The 14921-nt window shown below is 41.6% G+C and overlaps 1 protein-coding gene across 1 annotated transcript in view; it reads right to left on the bottom strand.

Annotated features, from left to right (window-relative positions):
- Positions 1 to 14921, bottom strand: part of CDC16 (cell division cycle 16) — a 42719-nt gene extending 27798 nt beyond the window's left edge. Inside the window, exons 1-7 of the mRNA XM_068268224.1 lie at positions 14686 to 14921; positions 11787 to 11841; positions 9757 to 9854; positions 7890 to 7928; positions 7050 to 7190; positions 3900 to 4059; positions 1435 to 1526 (exon numbers count right to left, since the gene is read on the bottom strand). Coding sequence (XP_068124325.1) covers positions 1435 to 1526; positions 3900 to 4059; positions 7050 to 7190; positions 7890 to 7928; positions 9757 to 9854; positions 11787 to 11841; positions 14686 to 14733 — 633 coding nt within the window. The 5' untranslated portion in view covers positions 14734 to 14921. The remainder of the gene's footprint in view (positions 1 to 1434; positions 1527 to 3899; positions 4060 to 7049; positions 7191 to 7889; positions 7929 to 9756; positions 9855 to 11786; positions 11842 to 14685) is intronic.

Raw genomic sequence — 14921 nt, 5'->3', positions numbered from 1 at the left:
CTATGGGGTAGGGATGGAAGCACTTTTCCTATGGATCCTATGGATTAGTGTATAAGAGCTGGTTCACACTAGGTCCGGAAACGTATCCATGGCTCTGTTTTTCAGCCCTGATTAAAAAAACGGAGCCACGGGCTGCAATGTTAAAGATAGCAGCCGTCTTCACCCAAGTAAAAATGTATCTGTCTGCGTTTGCAGGGACCAGTTTTCAAAACCTGAACGGAAGGTCCAGATCTGCTGCATTTTCACGCAACAGATCTGGACCCTGATACACGCAGGGGTAGTGGCAGGCAATGGGAAAACTGATTTCTCTCTACACAGGCAAATTTTGACACAGAAATAGATCCGTTTCTGTGTCACAGCCTGGGGGGGGGTGGGAGAGGGGGCCGCCATGCTGGAGGGTGATAGCAGGCAGGACGGAGGTGGCAGCAGTCAGCAGGGACGCCCCCTCACCTGGGTCCCCACTACCCCTCCAGCTAGTTTCGGGAAACTTGTTACAATAGCAGGGAGCCGGGAGCTTACCTACTCCTTCGGTTCACGATCCGGTTCCTTTTAGTGAATCGATTCATTGAAAAGAGCCAAACTTCCCATCACTAGGAGCCACTGCCTGCAATGCCTCCCTCTGAAGCATAGAGGGCGGCATTGCAGGCAGTGACGCGTAATGATGGGAAGTTTGGCTCTTTTCACTGAATCGATTTATTAAAAGGAACCGGATCGTGAACCGAAGGAGTAGGCAAGTAGGTAAGCTTCTGACTCCCTACTATTGTAACAAGTTTTCAGAAACTAGCTGGAGGGGTAGTGGGGACGGGGGACCCAGGTGAGGGGAGGGGGGGGATATTCCCCCTCCCTGCTGACTGCTGCCACCCCTGTCCTGCCTGCTATACCCCTCCAGCATGGCGGCTGCCTCCCCCCCATGGCTGAGCATATGTTTCCACTGACTGGAAACGTATGCTGCAAAAATATCATTTTTGGGAAAAACGGGGAAAAAAAAAAAAAGTTTAGAAAAATTGATCCATCTAAATTGGATCCGATCTGCAACAGACCAGTGTGGCCCTAGCGTTAGAGTGTATTTTAACTTTTTGGCCACAAGATGGTGCTACACTGAGTTCCGTGTTGAATAAATATTACACGGAACAAGTATTTACATCTACAGTATTTCTGTCAGTTTTTTTTTTTAATCAGAACTGCTGGAAGCTCTGACTCATCGCAGGCACAGTGATCGGGGTTGGAAACAGCTGTTATCCATTCCCTGATCATGGAGGGACAGGACTGCAGCGAATGCGGATGAGAGATATATTGATCGGGAAAGGCGGCGGTAAGTAAACAATATGCATATCTACGCCCCTGAGGTGAAGTTTACAGGGGCATAGATATGCCTAGCTGAAGTGGTTAACTAATATCCTAAATATGAAAGGTTTTTTGATTATTTTTTTTTACCTTTTTTAACTTGTTCTCAAAGAGAAACCGGAGGAGCTCTTGATCTTCTGGACTCTTCTTACTAAGTGGTAACGAATCAAGAAGTTCTTTCTCTGTGGAAAGGAAAAAAAATTTTCTGAAAAGAGCACATGTACTAAATGATACATATTAATTTAATTCCCAAACTGACCTACAGTATATTATACATCAGTAAACAAGTATTAGCACAGTCTTACTAGGTATAAAGATGTATAGGTTCTAAAGCGCAGATGATATACTGATAGTAATAAACTTGCATTTGTGCTTGTGCCGGCCTTATCCTCACATATACAAGTGTGTTTCAATCTTAACCACTTCACAACTGAGGGGTTTTACCCCTTAAGCACCAGAGCAATTTTCACCTTTCAGCGCTCCTTCCATTAATTCGTCTATAACTTTATCATTACTTATCGCAATGAAATGAACTATATCTTGATTTTTTTTTGCCACCAATTAGGCTTTCTTTAGGTGGGACATTATGCCAATTATTATTTTATTCTAAATGTGTCCAATTCACAAAAATGGAGAAGCACCCATGCAAGAAGACCTCTGTGTGCCTTAGCTCATGGTCACAGTACCTAGTGACCCAGTAACAAAAATTCCACAAAGCTGGCACCACCGAATGTAGTAAAAAAGCTCTTTATTCAAACGTCATTAAAATGACAGTCAGTAGTAAAAAAATGTAGCAATGGCGACAGCCCGCTGTTTCGAACTTGACGTCCTTTGTCAAGCCATACTGCTATTACTAATCATAAAACACACCTCCTTTAAATAGTGGTCAGTTACACAATCAACCAATGAGTTTGAAATCCTAACAACCAATGGAAATGCCTGACGGGGTGAGGACCTGATGGGGAACTGCTCTAAATCATGTGATCCATGGTAGACCAATAGGAACGCAGATCGCGTGAACGGAATACGCATGCGGACAAAAATACACATAAAAATACGCATAAAAACTTCCGGTACGTAAAAATGACGTCAACGCGTGCCGTACGCGTAAAAATTTACGCATGCATCACCGGATGCGTAAATTTACCAATACCATATCATAGGTCTCTCCTCAGTGTGGCCAGATAAAAATTTCCTAAAGCCTCTCAAAAAAGCATAAGTCTGATCATAAATGAAGAGACATGAGAAGGCCACATCAAAAAGGAAACAGCCGGCACACACCGTGGAGAGCACCGAACGGTGCTCTCCACGGTGTGTGCCGGCTGTTTCACGGTGCTCTTCACGGTGTGTGCCGGCTGTTTCCTTTTTGATGTGGCCTTCTCATGTGTATACGTTATCCGTTCACGCGATCTGCGTACCTATTGGTCTACCATGGATCACATGATTTAGAGCAGTTCCCCATCAGGTCCTCACCCCCTGTCAGGCATTTCCATTGGTTGTTAGGATTTCAAACTCATTGGTTGATTGTGTAACTGACCACTATTTAAAGGAGGTGTGTTTTATGATTAGTAATAGCAGTATGGCTTGACAAAGGACGTCAAGTTCGAAACAGGGGGCTGTCGCCATTGCTACATTTTTTTGACTACTGACTGAATGTCATTTTAATGATGTTTGAATAAAGAGCTTTTTTACTACATTCGGTGGTGCCAGCTTTGTGGAATTTTTTTTTTTTTATTCTAAATGTGTCTTAATGGGAAAATAGGAAAAAATGTGGGGAAAAAAAATATTTTTCAGTTTTCGGCCATTATAGTTTTTAAATAATGCATGCTACTGTAATTAAAACCCATGAAATGTATTTGCCAATTTGTCCCGGTTATAAAACAGTTTAAATTATGTCCCTATCACAATGTTTGGTGCCAATATTTTATTTGGAAATAAAGGTGCATTTTTTTCAGTTTTGCGTCCATCCCTAATTACAAGCCCATAGTTTATAAACTAACAGTGTTAAACCCTCTTGACATAAATATTTTAAAAAGTTCAGTCCCTAAGGTAACTATTTATGTATTTTTTTTAATTGCAATTTTTTTTTTATTACAAAAAAAAAATAAAAAAAATTGGGGAGTGTGGGAGGTAATGAGTTAATTTTTAGTGTAAAACTAATGTATTTGTATATGAAAAATGCTTTAGGGTGTAGTTTTACTATTTGGCCACAAGATGGCCACAGTAACTTTGTTTATGCAAGTACGCAAGTACACTTATGAGGCTGGGAAACTGTTTTTTTTTTCACAATGATCGCTGCTTCTCATAGAAGCAGCTGATCATTGCGGGGGGCTTAGATCAACGAACGGGAAAGTTTTTTCCCGTTCACTGATCTCCGGGCGAGCAGGTGGCGGCGTGCATGAGAGCGCGCGCACGAGCGAGCGGGAGCACGGGCAGCGGCGGGAGGTGCAGATATCTCCGTCCCTGGGGGTGAAAGGATGGAAAAAGGGACGAGATATCCGCACCTATGGGGGTAAAGTGGTTAAAACTGGAAAAGTACAAAATAAGAAACCAACCTTCTTGTGCTGTCAGCATATGATGCGCTGTTAACAGGTCAAACGCTTCAAAGCAGTAAACATCAAACTTCAAGGCCTCTTTGTAGCTGTAAGTTGCCAGTGTTCTGTTATCCAAAGCATCATAGATCTTCCCACGCAACAAACAAATAGAACTCTTAATCTGAAAACAAAAACCAACCATAATTTATTTGCAAATAAATCACAGGGAAATATAGTGATTCTGGCCTTAAGACTTTGGGCTTGACTCATTAGAATAAATATTCCCTTTGCAAGTTTTCTATGCAGACACGCAATCAGGATTGGCAACATTTAAACAAATAACATGGGATATTCAAGATTTTTCTGTAGCTGCTTGAAAGGAACCTAAAAGCCTTTAAGTAAGTGCAAAATATGCTATTGTGTTCTGAAAAAAGGTGATCCATGAAAAATCACTATTATTGAACTCATAAGGCAGGCATGCCTCTAGGACCAGTGGGTAACATACCTATGGCCTTCAATTACACCAATTTATCCAAACTCCATAAAGGTGCTTCAAGATATTTGCCCTTTACTTCATTAGTGCAAGGCATGAATTTTTTAGGGCTCTGAGCAGGTTACATAGTTAAAGGACTTCCAAGGTGAACATCAAAATCTATTTTTTACTCACCTGGGGCTTCTTCCAGCCCGAGCAGCAGTCTCAGTCCCTCGCCGCAGTCCCGGTCCTCAGTGTTCCCGCTGGCCGTCTGCAATGATGGCGACCCACCAGCGGGGTTGACTCTTTTGAGGCAGTAGTTGTGCGCAGGCGCAGTATGCGCCAGATGACATGGACGTGTGGGCACAAGTGTCTGGGCAGGCACAGAAGAGCCGACCTCACCAGTGGGGCCACCAAAGAGGACCAAGGCAGCGGTGAGGGACTGAGACTGCTGCTCAGGGCTGCAAGAAGTCCCAGTTGCGTAAAAATTGATTTTGAAGTTTACCCGGAAGTCCTTTAAGATGAGGCAAACCAAAAGCACCAGAATTTGGTGCACTGTTTCAGATTCTGTATTTGAAGGAAAAGTGCACGTTTTCTTTTCAAACTATGCATTCACAGTACGACCAGCATCATTTCATATCCAACAATGTGTTAATTTTCTTTAAAAAAAAAAAAAAATCAATCGAAAGTATATATATATATATATATATATATATATATATATATATATATATATATATATATATATATATATATATATATATATATATATATATATATATATATATATATATATATATAGCAAGTCACAGATGTAACATGTAAGGCCCCTTTCACACAGGTAGCTGACAGGCAGTGAATTCACCACCTGCCAGCTGCTCTACTGCACTGGCCTGGCGCTGGTTAGTGCTTGGTACCAGCGCTAGATAGGCGGCCCCCCTGGAGTTAGATCTGAGTGCAGCCGCAGCTGTGCTGAGACTCAAAATGTCGCGTTCCCCTGCACTGTAACACCACCATGTGTCAGCGCTTGACACGCATGGTGCTACTACCGCTGTAATTAGGCTGCATTTCAATTTCACCTGAAGTGCACTGGTGGGCATCAGACTGAACTGCTTGGCAAGTGAGGAGCTCAGCCTCCTGTCTGAAAGAGTTCATTGTGGTTGTTAGCTGCTCCTTGTGACCAAGATTACCTCTCAAAGCAGCTGTAATTTGTTACCTCCGTGACATACTGTAATTTTGATGGAATACATTTCTGGATTTTAGTTGGTGTGGGTCATAAAATTAATGTGCAGCAAGGGTGAAGAGGAACCCAGGATGAATAAAACTTTGTCAAAAGCACAATAAAATAAGAAAATAGGAGGCGGCTTACCTCTCCAATGGCACTAACAAGGATTTAACAACAAAGATTTTTATTTGCAAATAATAATCTCTAAGTGGTGGCTTAGCTTCCTGCAGATCTAATCTACGATCTTTAAAGAGTGCGACCAAATCCCATCCAGCCAACACTGGATTGCCTGAGTAGAGATAGGCCGATTCATTCTCTCCACCTGCCTCAAGTGGTTGGTTGCCCCTTACTGCAACCTACCTTTGTGAGTACCGTATATTTCTTGTTGTTGACTTATTCATTTCAGAAAATAGTGACATATTGCGCTATTGGGTTCCCGTTGCTTCTGTGTTTATTCCTAAAGTGATCCTTCACCTAACCCCCCTCTTGATAATATGAATGTATTGATTGATTGATGTGACCCTAGTCTGAGCACATCACTCATCACTACAACCACTGGTGCTTTTTCTTCAAACTATGGACATAGCAGTGAGAAAACACAGACCCTTCACTGCAATACTCACCCCCCCCCCCTTTTTTTACACCATCCTGCACTTTCATAGTATAAACCTGCACAGAGGTCAGGGGAGAAGAATCTTTTATATCTTTTTAAAAAGGTGTTTAAATGGAATGGAATCCAATTTAATCAAATAACCTTATAAGCCATGTCAATACTTAAAGAGACACTGAAGCGAAAAAAATATATATGATATAATGAATTGGTTGTATACTATGAATAATTACTAGAAGATTAGCAGCAAAGAAAATATTCTCAGATTTTTATTTTCAGGTATATAGTGTTTTTTCTAACATTGCATCATTCTATAATATGTGCAGATTACACAACACTCAGCATTCAAAATGATTCTTTTAGAGCAGTCTGAACTAATGACCTCTCCTCTAGCAGAGGAAAAGTAAATAGTTAACTAACAGTTGAGATTTTTTGTATAGAGATAACAACTGGAGTTTCTTAACTCTTCCTGTACTGGAAACAATTAGACTGATGTATCTGATCTTAATGTTTTATTTCTTAGCTGTACTACACATACAAATCATAATATCATAGTTTTTTTTTTGCTTCAGTGTCTCTTTAATATTTCCTTTTTACTGCAGGTTTTCGGCAAAGATGCAGCCTTTAATGTTACTGGAGGAAGAACAGCCAAGTTTCTTTGTGTAAACATGCAACAGGAAGCATGAAGATGCTCTAAACAAGTACATCTCAATAATTACTTTCCCATACAACTTATAGTGATACTTCTCCCTTTAAGAAGTATCTCCCTTTAACAACATTATGTTACATAATGTTTTTATGTAACAACATTCCTATACACATGGCTAAGATACAGTACAGTACATCTGCAGGACAAGATCCTACCGAGGATTGTGACATTTGCCATTCTCCAGAACTATCCTTCATAATCTTGTCTTCTTTTATGCTCTTCTCAAACAGCTTTTTACTGATAGGCTCCTCCATATCCAGGATATCTAGAGCCTGCTGGTATTCTTTTGCTGCGTACTTGAAAAGAAACATAACAAAAGTAACAATACATTACTAATGGAAACTTAAAAAAATGAATAGATAACCCCTAATTATATTTATTGCAATTACTTCCTGAATATCTCCTGCTTTAAGAAGTTGCAGTCTGCATACAAAATCCACACAGAAAAATCATCATCTCATGCAACATCTCTAATTAGTTACTTTCACTTTGATAGGCTAAGCTTTGGATTTCAGCAAACTCCAAACATTAACTAGGAAGCTGCATTGTTGTTCTGGCACAAAATACCATGACAGCTAAAAACAAATTTATTTTAACACACCAGCACCTTTTATATACCTCCAGCACAGGCTTTCTTTATAGAGTCGGTTGACTTATTCTTTGTATCTGGCATGGTATATATGGCTCTCTGCAGTTACCAGCAGGGCTGTGGAGTTGTAGTCGAGAAGTCAGACCAATTTAGGGTACCTGGAGTCGGAGTCAGAGTCGGTGGTTTCATAAACTGAGGAGTCTGAGTTGGATGACTTTTGAACCAAACCCATAGCCTTTGTAAAAATTAGACTAAGGAGTCAAGGAGTCGGAGTAATTTTGGTTGCCTGAAGTCGGTGGTTTCATGAACTGAGGAGTCGGATGATTTTTGTACCGACTCCACAGCCCTGGTTACCAGTGGGCACAGAGATTCATCAGTCTAACAACTTAACAGGAGATCTACTTACATGACATCGTGCTGCAAGATAACGGCAAGCTTCATACACCTATTATTAAAAGAAATGAATAGCATTAGACTTTCCTAATAATACACACACACAAAAAAAAAAAGAAACTTAACTAAATTGGTTTGTGTAGGTAATTTCTGTCAGATTTAAACCTTATTTACAATACCTTGTTCACATACATACTTTAGATTTTCATTGACCAAAACGATAGTATGTGATCATTTCAGGTGAAAATCTGGAGGGTGTACAAGAGTAAGCCGACTCACCTTCCTTGTGGAGATCCTTGGCCAATGAAAATCATTGGCCAAAACTCTTGTAGTCCCCTGCAACTGAGCACCTCCCATTTGTCCTCACTCCTCTCCTCTCCACAGAACACAGCACTGCACCCGGCTGCTCAATACAGTTCATTTACTTACCGTTTACTAAACCCAATGTCTTATATAACCCGGGTCAGTATTGCAGTCTTTTTTGCAACTCATAGCACTATTTTTTTTTAAATTCCAATTATGGTTTGCAGGGTCACTTATGTTCACTTAAGAAAAAAGTTAAAGTTGGAACAGCAGAGTTGGACGTAATTTGGCAAGATGGATCATTTCTGTCCACTTACAAAGTGGGATCAAGTGACCTTCATATTTCAGGACCCCTGTAGGTGAGCGAGACAGGTCGTCTTGGAGTGTGCTTACAGCCGCACTGCGCCTGACTTGCGCGCCACCATAGATGTAATGTTTTTACATCTATAGTGCCGCAGCAGGATTTTAAATGCAATTCATGTGCCAGCGATAGCCAAACCCCAAATTACTTCTCCATCTGAGTTGCTACAACTCGGAGGGGGAATAGTATTTAACAGACATAATTGGACAGATTTGGTTATTATGATCAAATTGGCTGGATAGCGACGCCAAAAAATCGAGTATGGGCACCCTAACTTTTCAGTAAGAGTCTATTCCCACAAGGATATTACATTTTGCATGTTTTCCCATATGCAAAATTTAGCATTTTCATTCAAATTTTAAGTCGAATTTTCATATGCCTCTAACTATCATTACGTAACAGGATGCGTGGTGTAGAAATCTGCAGCATGCAGTGCATATTTTTTTTCACCATCGCACTGCATTTGAAAAAACACATTCAATGGAAAGGACTTCATTGACATACATTGGTTTCAGTTTCAATGCGAATAATCGCATTGCGATTTCACATTTAGTAGAAAAGGTCCCTAAATGTCTATTGAACAATCCAAGAGTACTACAGCTAAAAGAATCAGCTCTTAGCTACACAATAATGAGGACAGCTTTGTAATAAATATTTACATTTAGTAAATCTATGTCCATTTAGCACAAAGACTTTCTTAAAGTGGATCCGAGATAAACTTTTACTCGTAGCATAATTGTGTTCCTTTCATATAGTTTATAGGACATTCCTCAAGCCAAATACTTTTTTTGTTTTAAAACTCTAATTGCCTATAAACTTAACAAGCCTCGCTGACAGCTTCTCCAGAGAGCCTTGGCACTTTGAGCCTTTGTAGCAAGAGCTTATGGGAGCTCAGTCTGGGCAGGAGGAGGGGGAGGTTACTAGCCAGAGATTTCAGAGGCAGAGGGGAGGAGGAGAGGGGAGTCAAGTTTTCACAGGCTGAGGGCTGGAGATACAGATCAGCTTGCCTGTGTGTAATGACGACAAGTAGAATATGGCTGCTCTCATTGTATCACAGTAATAAATAAACATGAAACTGTTGAAGCTGTTTGCAGCTAGATGTGCTGTGTAAGCTATCTAAACCTTAGACAAGATATATAGACAAGGTACTTGTTATAGTTAGTTTTTCATCTCGGATCTGCTTTAACATGCTTTTTCACAGCAAAAGGACACTTACTTTATCCAGCTTCCGTGACCGTAACGCATGTGAAGCTCTGTGGTACTGAGCAGTCAGATACAGACATTGTGCCAACCAATAAATATCTTGAGGCTCCTCTGAAAGGAAAAGCCAGATTACATTTACATCTAGAGAGCTTATAGCATGACTTTACATCCATATACAATACCTAACAAACACATTTTAAACAAAGTAAACTGTACCTTTACAGGGGATGGTATTACATTGTTCCACTATTTACATTTGTTGATTAAAGCAAATGTACTGAAGGGAGATAATATATGCTTATTAGAGTACAGTTGTTTATGTCTATGTAGTATTAAGCCCCATTTACACCATGCAATTTCACACACGATCGATCGAATTAGATTGGATCGAATTCAATTGGATCAATTAAATCCGACATGTTCGATCGGAATTCGACCGGTAGTGTGGTCGATTTTGTATAATTATCAATGCAAAATCGACCATCGTCCCTCCCCTGCACAGCGATGCAGCGGGTCGTCAGCTACACAGTTGATACGAGTCTGTACAGCTAAGCCCAGCAATGTTGCCCAAGGACATCAGTACTTTGGTGTGTACCCACTTTAAGGTGGAGCTGCTTATGTCAGTTTCTTACTATCCTGCACTTACCATGGCATAGTAGTTACACATTTTCAGACAGATACAGAAGACTGGAGGAAGTACCAAAAACCTCACTTCCCACTGACATTTTTGATTACTGAGTTTCTATACAACGCTAGCAAGAAGTAAATGTTGCCGATACTATCTTTCACTTCATACAGATGTACAGACTAATCAGCAAGCTCATGGTGAACCATAAGGTCCGTACACATGCCGGACTGGAGGCAACGATGGGTCCGTCGTCACCTCCCGCTGGGTGGGCGTTCCAGCGACAGTCCGGCGTGTGTACAGTCTGTCTGCAGACTGATACGGCTGTTTCTGAGTGATCTGCCCGGCAGATCGCTCAGAAACAGCTGTATCAGTCCGCCGACAGACTGTACACACGCCGGACTGTTGCTGGAACGCCCACCCAGCGGGAGGTGACGACGGACCCGTCGTTGCCTCCAGTCCGGCGTGTGTACGGACATATAATGTGGGAGTGTGTAAGGGGCTACAATGGTCCAAAAAGCCCTCTTACTAAAATGCTATGGAAAACAAAAAAGTTTGCTTTCTTGAAACAGAAAGTATTTGCGTTAAATCTGGTTAGAGTGAGTCCGAGATGTCTCCCAGTGCATCACTGCTTAAATATGCAAATCAACCATTGTTGTCCCTGGAAGCTAAACTAGTCTGTACCTCTGGGTGTTTCAAGTCCTACATACACAACATGTTTTGGGGTGTCCCTATGCAGTGTCCCTAAGTTGCAGATAGAGCCAGGTAAGGCAAGAACCGCTGTTATGACAGGAAGTGAACAGAAATTTTAGCCACAACACAAATGAGTTGCCTGCCAAAGGGTAGAACATTAAAACATTACTACTGCCCATTTCCCCATTTACTGTATGGATCAGGCACTGGAGTGCCACAAATTTAAAAAAAAAAAAAAAAGAAAGAAAAGAAAAAAAAAAATGGACAAAGGGCTTGAAAAGCTGCACTGCTAAAGCAACGCAGCTTAATGTGAAGGAGAGGCTGCTATGTTATGAGCATGCCTTCCTTAGTTACGCGCGTTGCTTACATAGCAAAGGGTGTAACTTTAAATGCGGGCGGTCCCCACGATACTTCACTAATGGTCGCTAGTATGTCAATGAACATAGTTAACTAGATACCGCAAATGCCCGAGATACCTCAAAGGACTGCCCACATTTAAAGTTACACACGTTGCTATGTAAGCAACGCACGTGACTAAGGTAGGCATGCTCCTTACATAGCGGGCGTTCCTTCACATTAAGCTGTGCTGCTTTAGCAGCGCAGCTTAATGAATCAAGCCCATTATGTCAAATGCCTCTGTGATGCTGGGCATACACGAGTCGATCATATATGCCCCAATACAAACAGTTTAGGTATTTGAAACCAATAGCATGAAGAGCTCTTACCATGTGACAATGATGCTACCTTATCAGCCCAAAACAAGGCACTTTGGTACTGTTGCTGCAAGACACAGAAAAAGAATCATGTATTAGCAGGGCCTGATTTGTCGAACACCCTGACCAGCCATGACTTCTGCAGGAGGAAAAGACTGTTTTATGCCTGGTAGACACAATGCAAGTTCCCGTCAGATCGATGGGTCAAATTGATCATTTCCAACAGGTCCAATCTGATTTCCAATTGTTTTTTCTGATCAATTTTCTGATTGATTCGACCCGTCGATCTGATGGGATATTGCATTGTGTGTACCAGGCATTAGTGACTCATGTATATGTGAGTATGTTTCCTCTCAGCTGACAAATGATTGTATTTATTGTCAGAGCTGTGAGTCCCTCAGTAGTGAAGTAGCAGAGCTGACAGCATCCAGCTCAGTGTTCATCTCCATCTTTGTTCTACTGTAATCAGAGACCTGTTGCTCAGCTTTCAAAAGGCATTAACTAGCTGATAAGAAAATTGTAACCCGTTACCCTCCACGTGGGGCTAAACTACTGAATCGGTTCTGTTCAGCAAACAGATAGCTTTTCTGTTTTGTAAATGAACAGTTAATATGTATCCTGTTTAACTATTAACATAGTCTGGTCAGTCACAATCCCATCTTCTAAGCCACTGCTGCTGACCTGGTAACACTGAAATGCTTAGTGAAATGTTGCTTTCATTGCTGTGCCTTCTTTTGACAATTATTTTACTAATTATTTTACTGATGTGATGGCTAACACGGTACAATACTCTACCTATAAAATGGGCCAGCAAAGGGTTAAGACTGAGAATGCTTCTACAAATTGGAGGGGGGGGGGGGGAAATCTTATCTCTTTCTGTAAGATTTACAGTCCAGGGGGGAGAAGGAATGGAGGGCAGCTGACCAGCTATACCGTGTGACAGCTGGAGTTCTAAAGTAGAGCTGATATTCCCGTGAATGTGTGCTGTGCAGGAATACTTTTTATTCAAAGAGTTTCTACAACCTTGGCATAGTGGCACTAATCACTGAAGCTTATATGTCCCGCGATCATCAGGACACAGCAGATGCAGCAGAGAAAGCTTAGACTGTCTCATCACACACCAGGAAGGAAGATGCACAGAACTCTGGAATTCAGGCTGTGTGCACAGCAAAGCGGGGCAGCTGTGGACCAGAAGGATTGATTTATTTTTACATGCAGCCTCTTATCTCTCCCAAGTCCTGCCACGCTTTTGTTTTTTTTTAGCACCCAAGGCCATGGCCCTTGTGGCCTTTCCAGAAATCTGACCCTGTGCATTAGCCAATGCAGGCACAAGCTTAGTACACAGCACTAGTCACAGTTTATTTAAATGATTCTGAAATATTCAGAAGCATGAATTTGATTACATTTATGTACTTTTGAAAAACTTCAACTATGCTAATTGGATGATTTTTACAGTTAAGTATCAAGCGATATCTATCATCTATTTGGGGGACACACTGACTATTTCAGTAGACTAATGGTGACCATAAAGAGAACAATGTATATGAAACAACGGTTTGTACTGTAGTAGGTTCTCTGATTGGAAAACTGTTCCAGCATACCAGTATATTACATGATGGATTGAAGTCTTACCTGTAGAACACATTGGCCTCCAGTGACAAAGGGCTGGTTGATAATATTCTTTCAGTCATTAAAATTACTACGAGGTATTTTAGACTTTATTTATCAATAAATTACCAAACTATTTGTTTGGTAATAGCGCAGTACGGAACCAGAGTGCAGGATGCTGGTCTCCTCCACCCCTCTTCTCTCCCTAGCTCTCTCCACTGCAATTGGCTCAGTGCAGCACAGCCAGCTATTGCCCGGCAGAAGAGAGCAGGGTACTGCCGCTGTACCCGGGACTGGCGGGGCTGCCCAGGGAGCTGCTGGATCTCATCCTGAGCTGGGGACAGCTAGACTACAGATATATTAGGAGGGAATTGGAGAGAGATGCAGAGAACACACATGTGAAGCAGACCGGAAAGACCAGAGTGGAGCACAGGAGTCGGGGATAGGAGAGAAAGCAGCACCCTTATCGGGCAGCACTAATTACAGTGATGTCCTGCCCGGCAGTATATCAGCTCCAATAGAGTGAGCAGTAGGACAGGGTGGTACCTCCTACTGTCTGTCCCCTTCGCCTGTCAATTTTACTGCATACTTGTTACCGACTACTGGCTTATCTTAAATACAGAACATTATTCATATTTTACCAAATGCGCTAAACTTTGTGACTTGACAATAATTAAGGTTATTTGCCATACAAATTGGTAATTTACCTCACTAGTTGGTAATTTAACTTTTCCATGTGGTAATAGCCTCAGTGAATTGATGCTTGACTAATAGTTTGATATCAGCTGTTTTTTGCATTACCAAATGCGGTAATGCATTGTGAATGGAGACCATTATATTTACGTTATTTCACCAGCTGTTCTGTAGGATTTTGCTCAGACTACACGCATTACTGCATTTGGTAAAGAGTTAGGACACAGCACATTAGTAGCCCCAGCAAACATTGTAAGCTATTTGATTCCTCAGGCTACTGAGACAGCTGAATTTACTGTGAAGAATGTAGTGTGCATTATTTCACACACTAGTGCAGACTGTCTACCTATAATATGCAAACGAGGCCTTATTGAAAATCACACCATGTCATTACTTATCATTCCAGTGACCAATGCTTCACCTAACTTTAGTTATGTCCACAGTGTGGAGTAAATGTACAGTATTAATTACCAGAGGTATATCATATACCTGTGTACTGTACATTTACTCCACACTGTGGACATAACTGAAGTCCAGCAGTGAAAGCAGCACCCACCCTGACAGGAGGGACTGCCATGTCACGTGATGTGCAGTGCTCACGTGTCCTCACCTGCTCTATATATTGCCGCACTCTCTTTCTCAAACGGTCCAAGTTCATGTTTGCCGTGTTGCGCCCAGGATATAGGGAGGCGCGCTCACCACACAAGTGCGCGCCCCCTGCACTGTCCGGACAGAACGTAAACCGCTAGGCACCGGTGACAGCCTCACCCACAAAACCGGTTCCAGCTCCAGTTACTACCGGGTGCGCTACAGTAAGTATCAGCAGCAGTAGCGCACAAGGAGGGT

This window comes from Hyperolius riggenbachi, chromosome 2 (genome assembly GCF_040937935.1).
Source record: "Hyperolius riggenbachi isolate aHypRig1 chromosome 2, aHypRig1.pri, whole genome shotgun sequence".
Taxonomy (NCBI): domain Eukaryota; kingdom Metazoa; phylum Chordata; class Amphibia; order Anura; family Hyperoliidae; genus Hyperolius; species Hyperolius riggenbachi.
The sequence above is the reverse complement of the archived record's forward strand: the minus strand, read 5'-3'. Positions and strand labels throughout refer to the sequence as shown.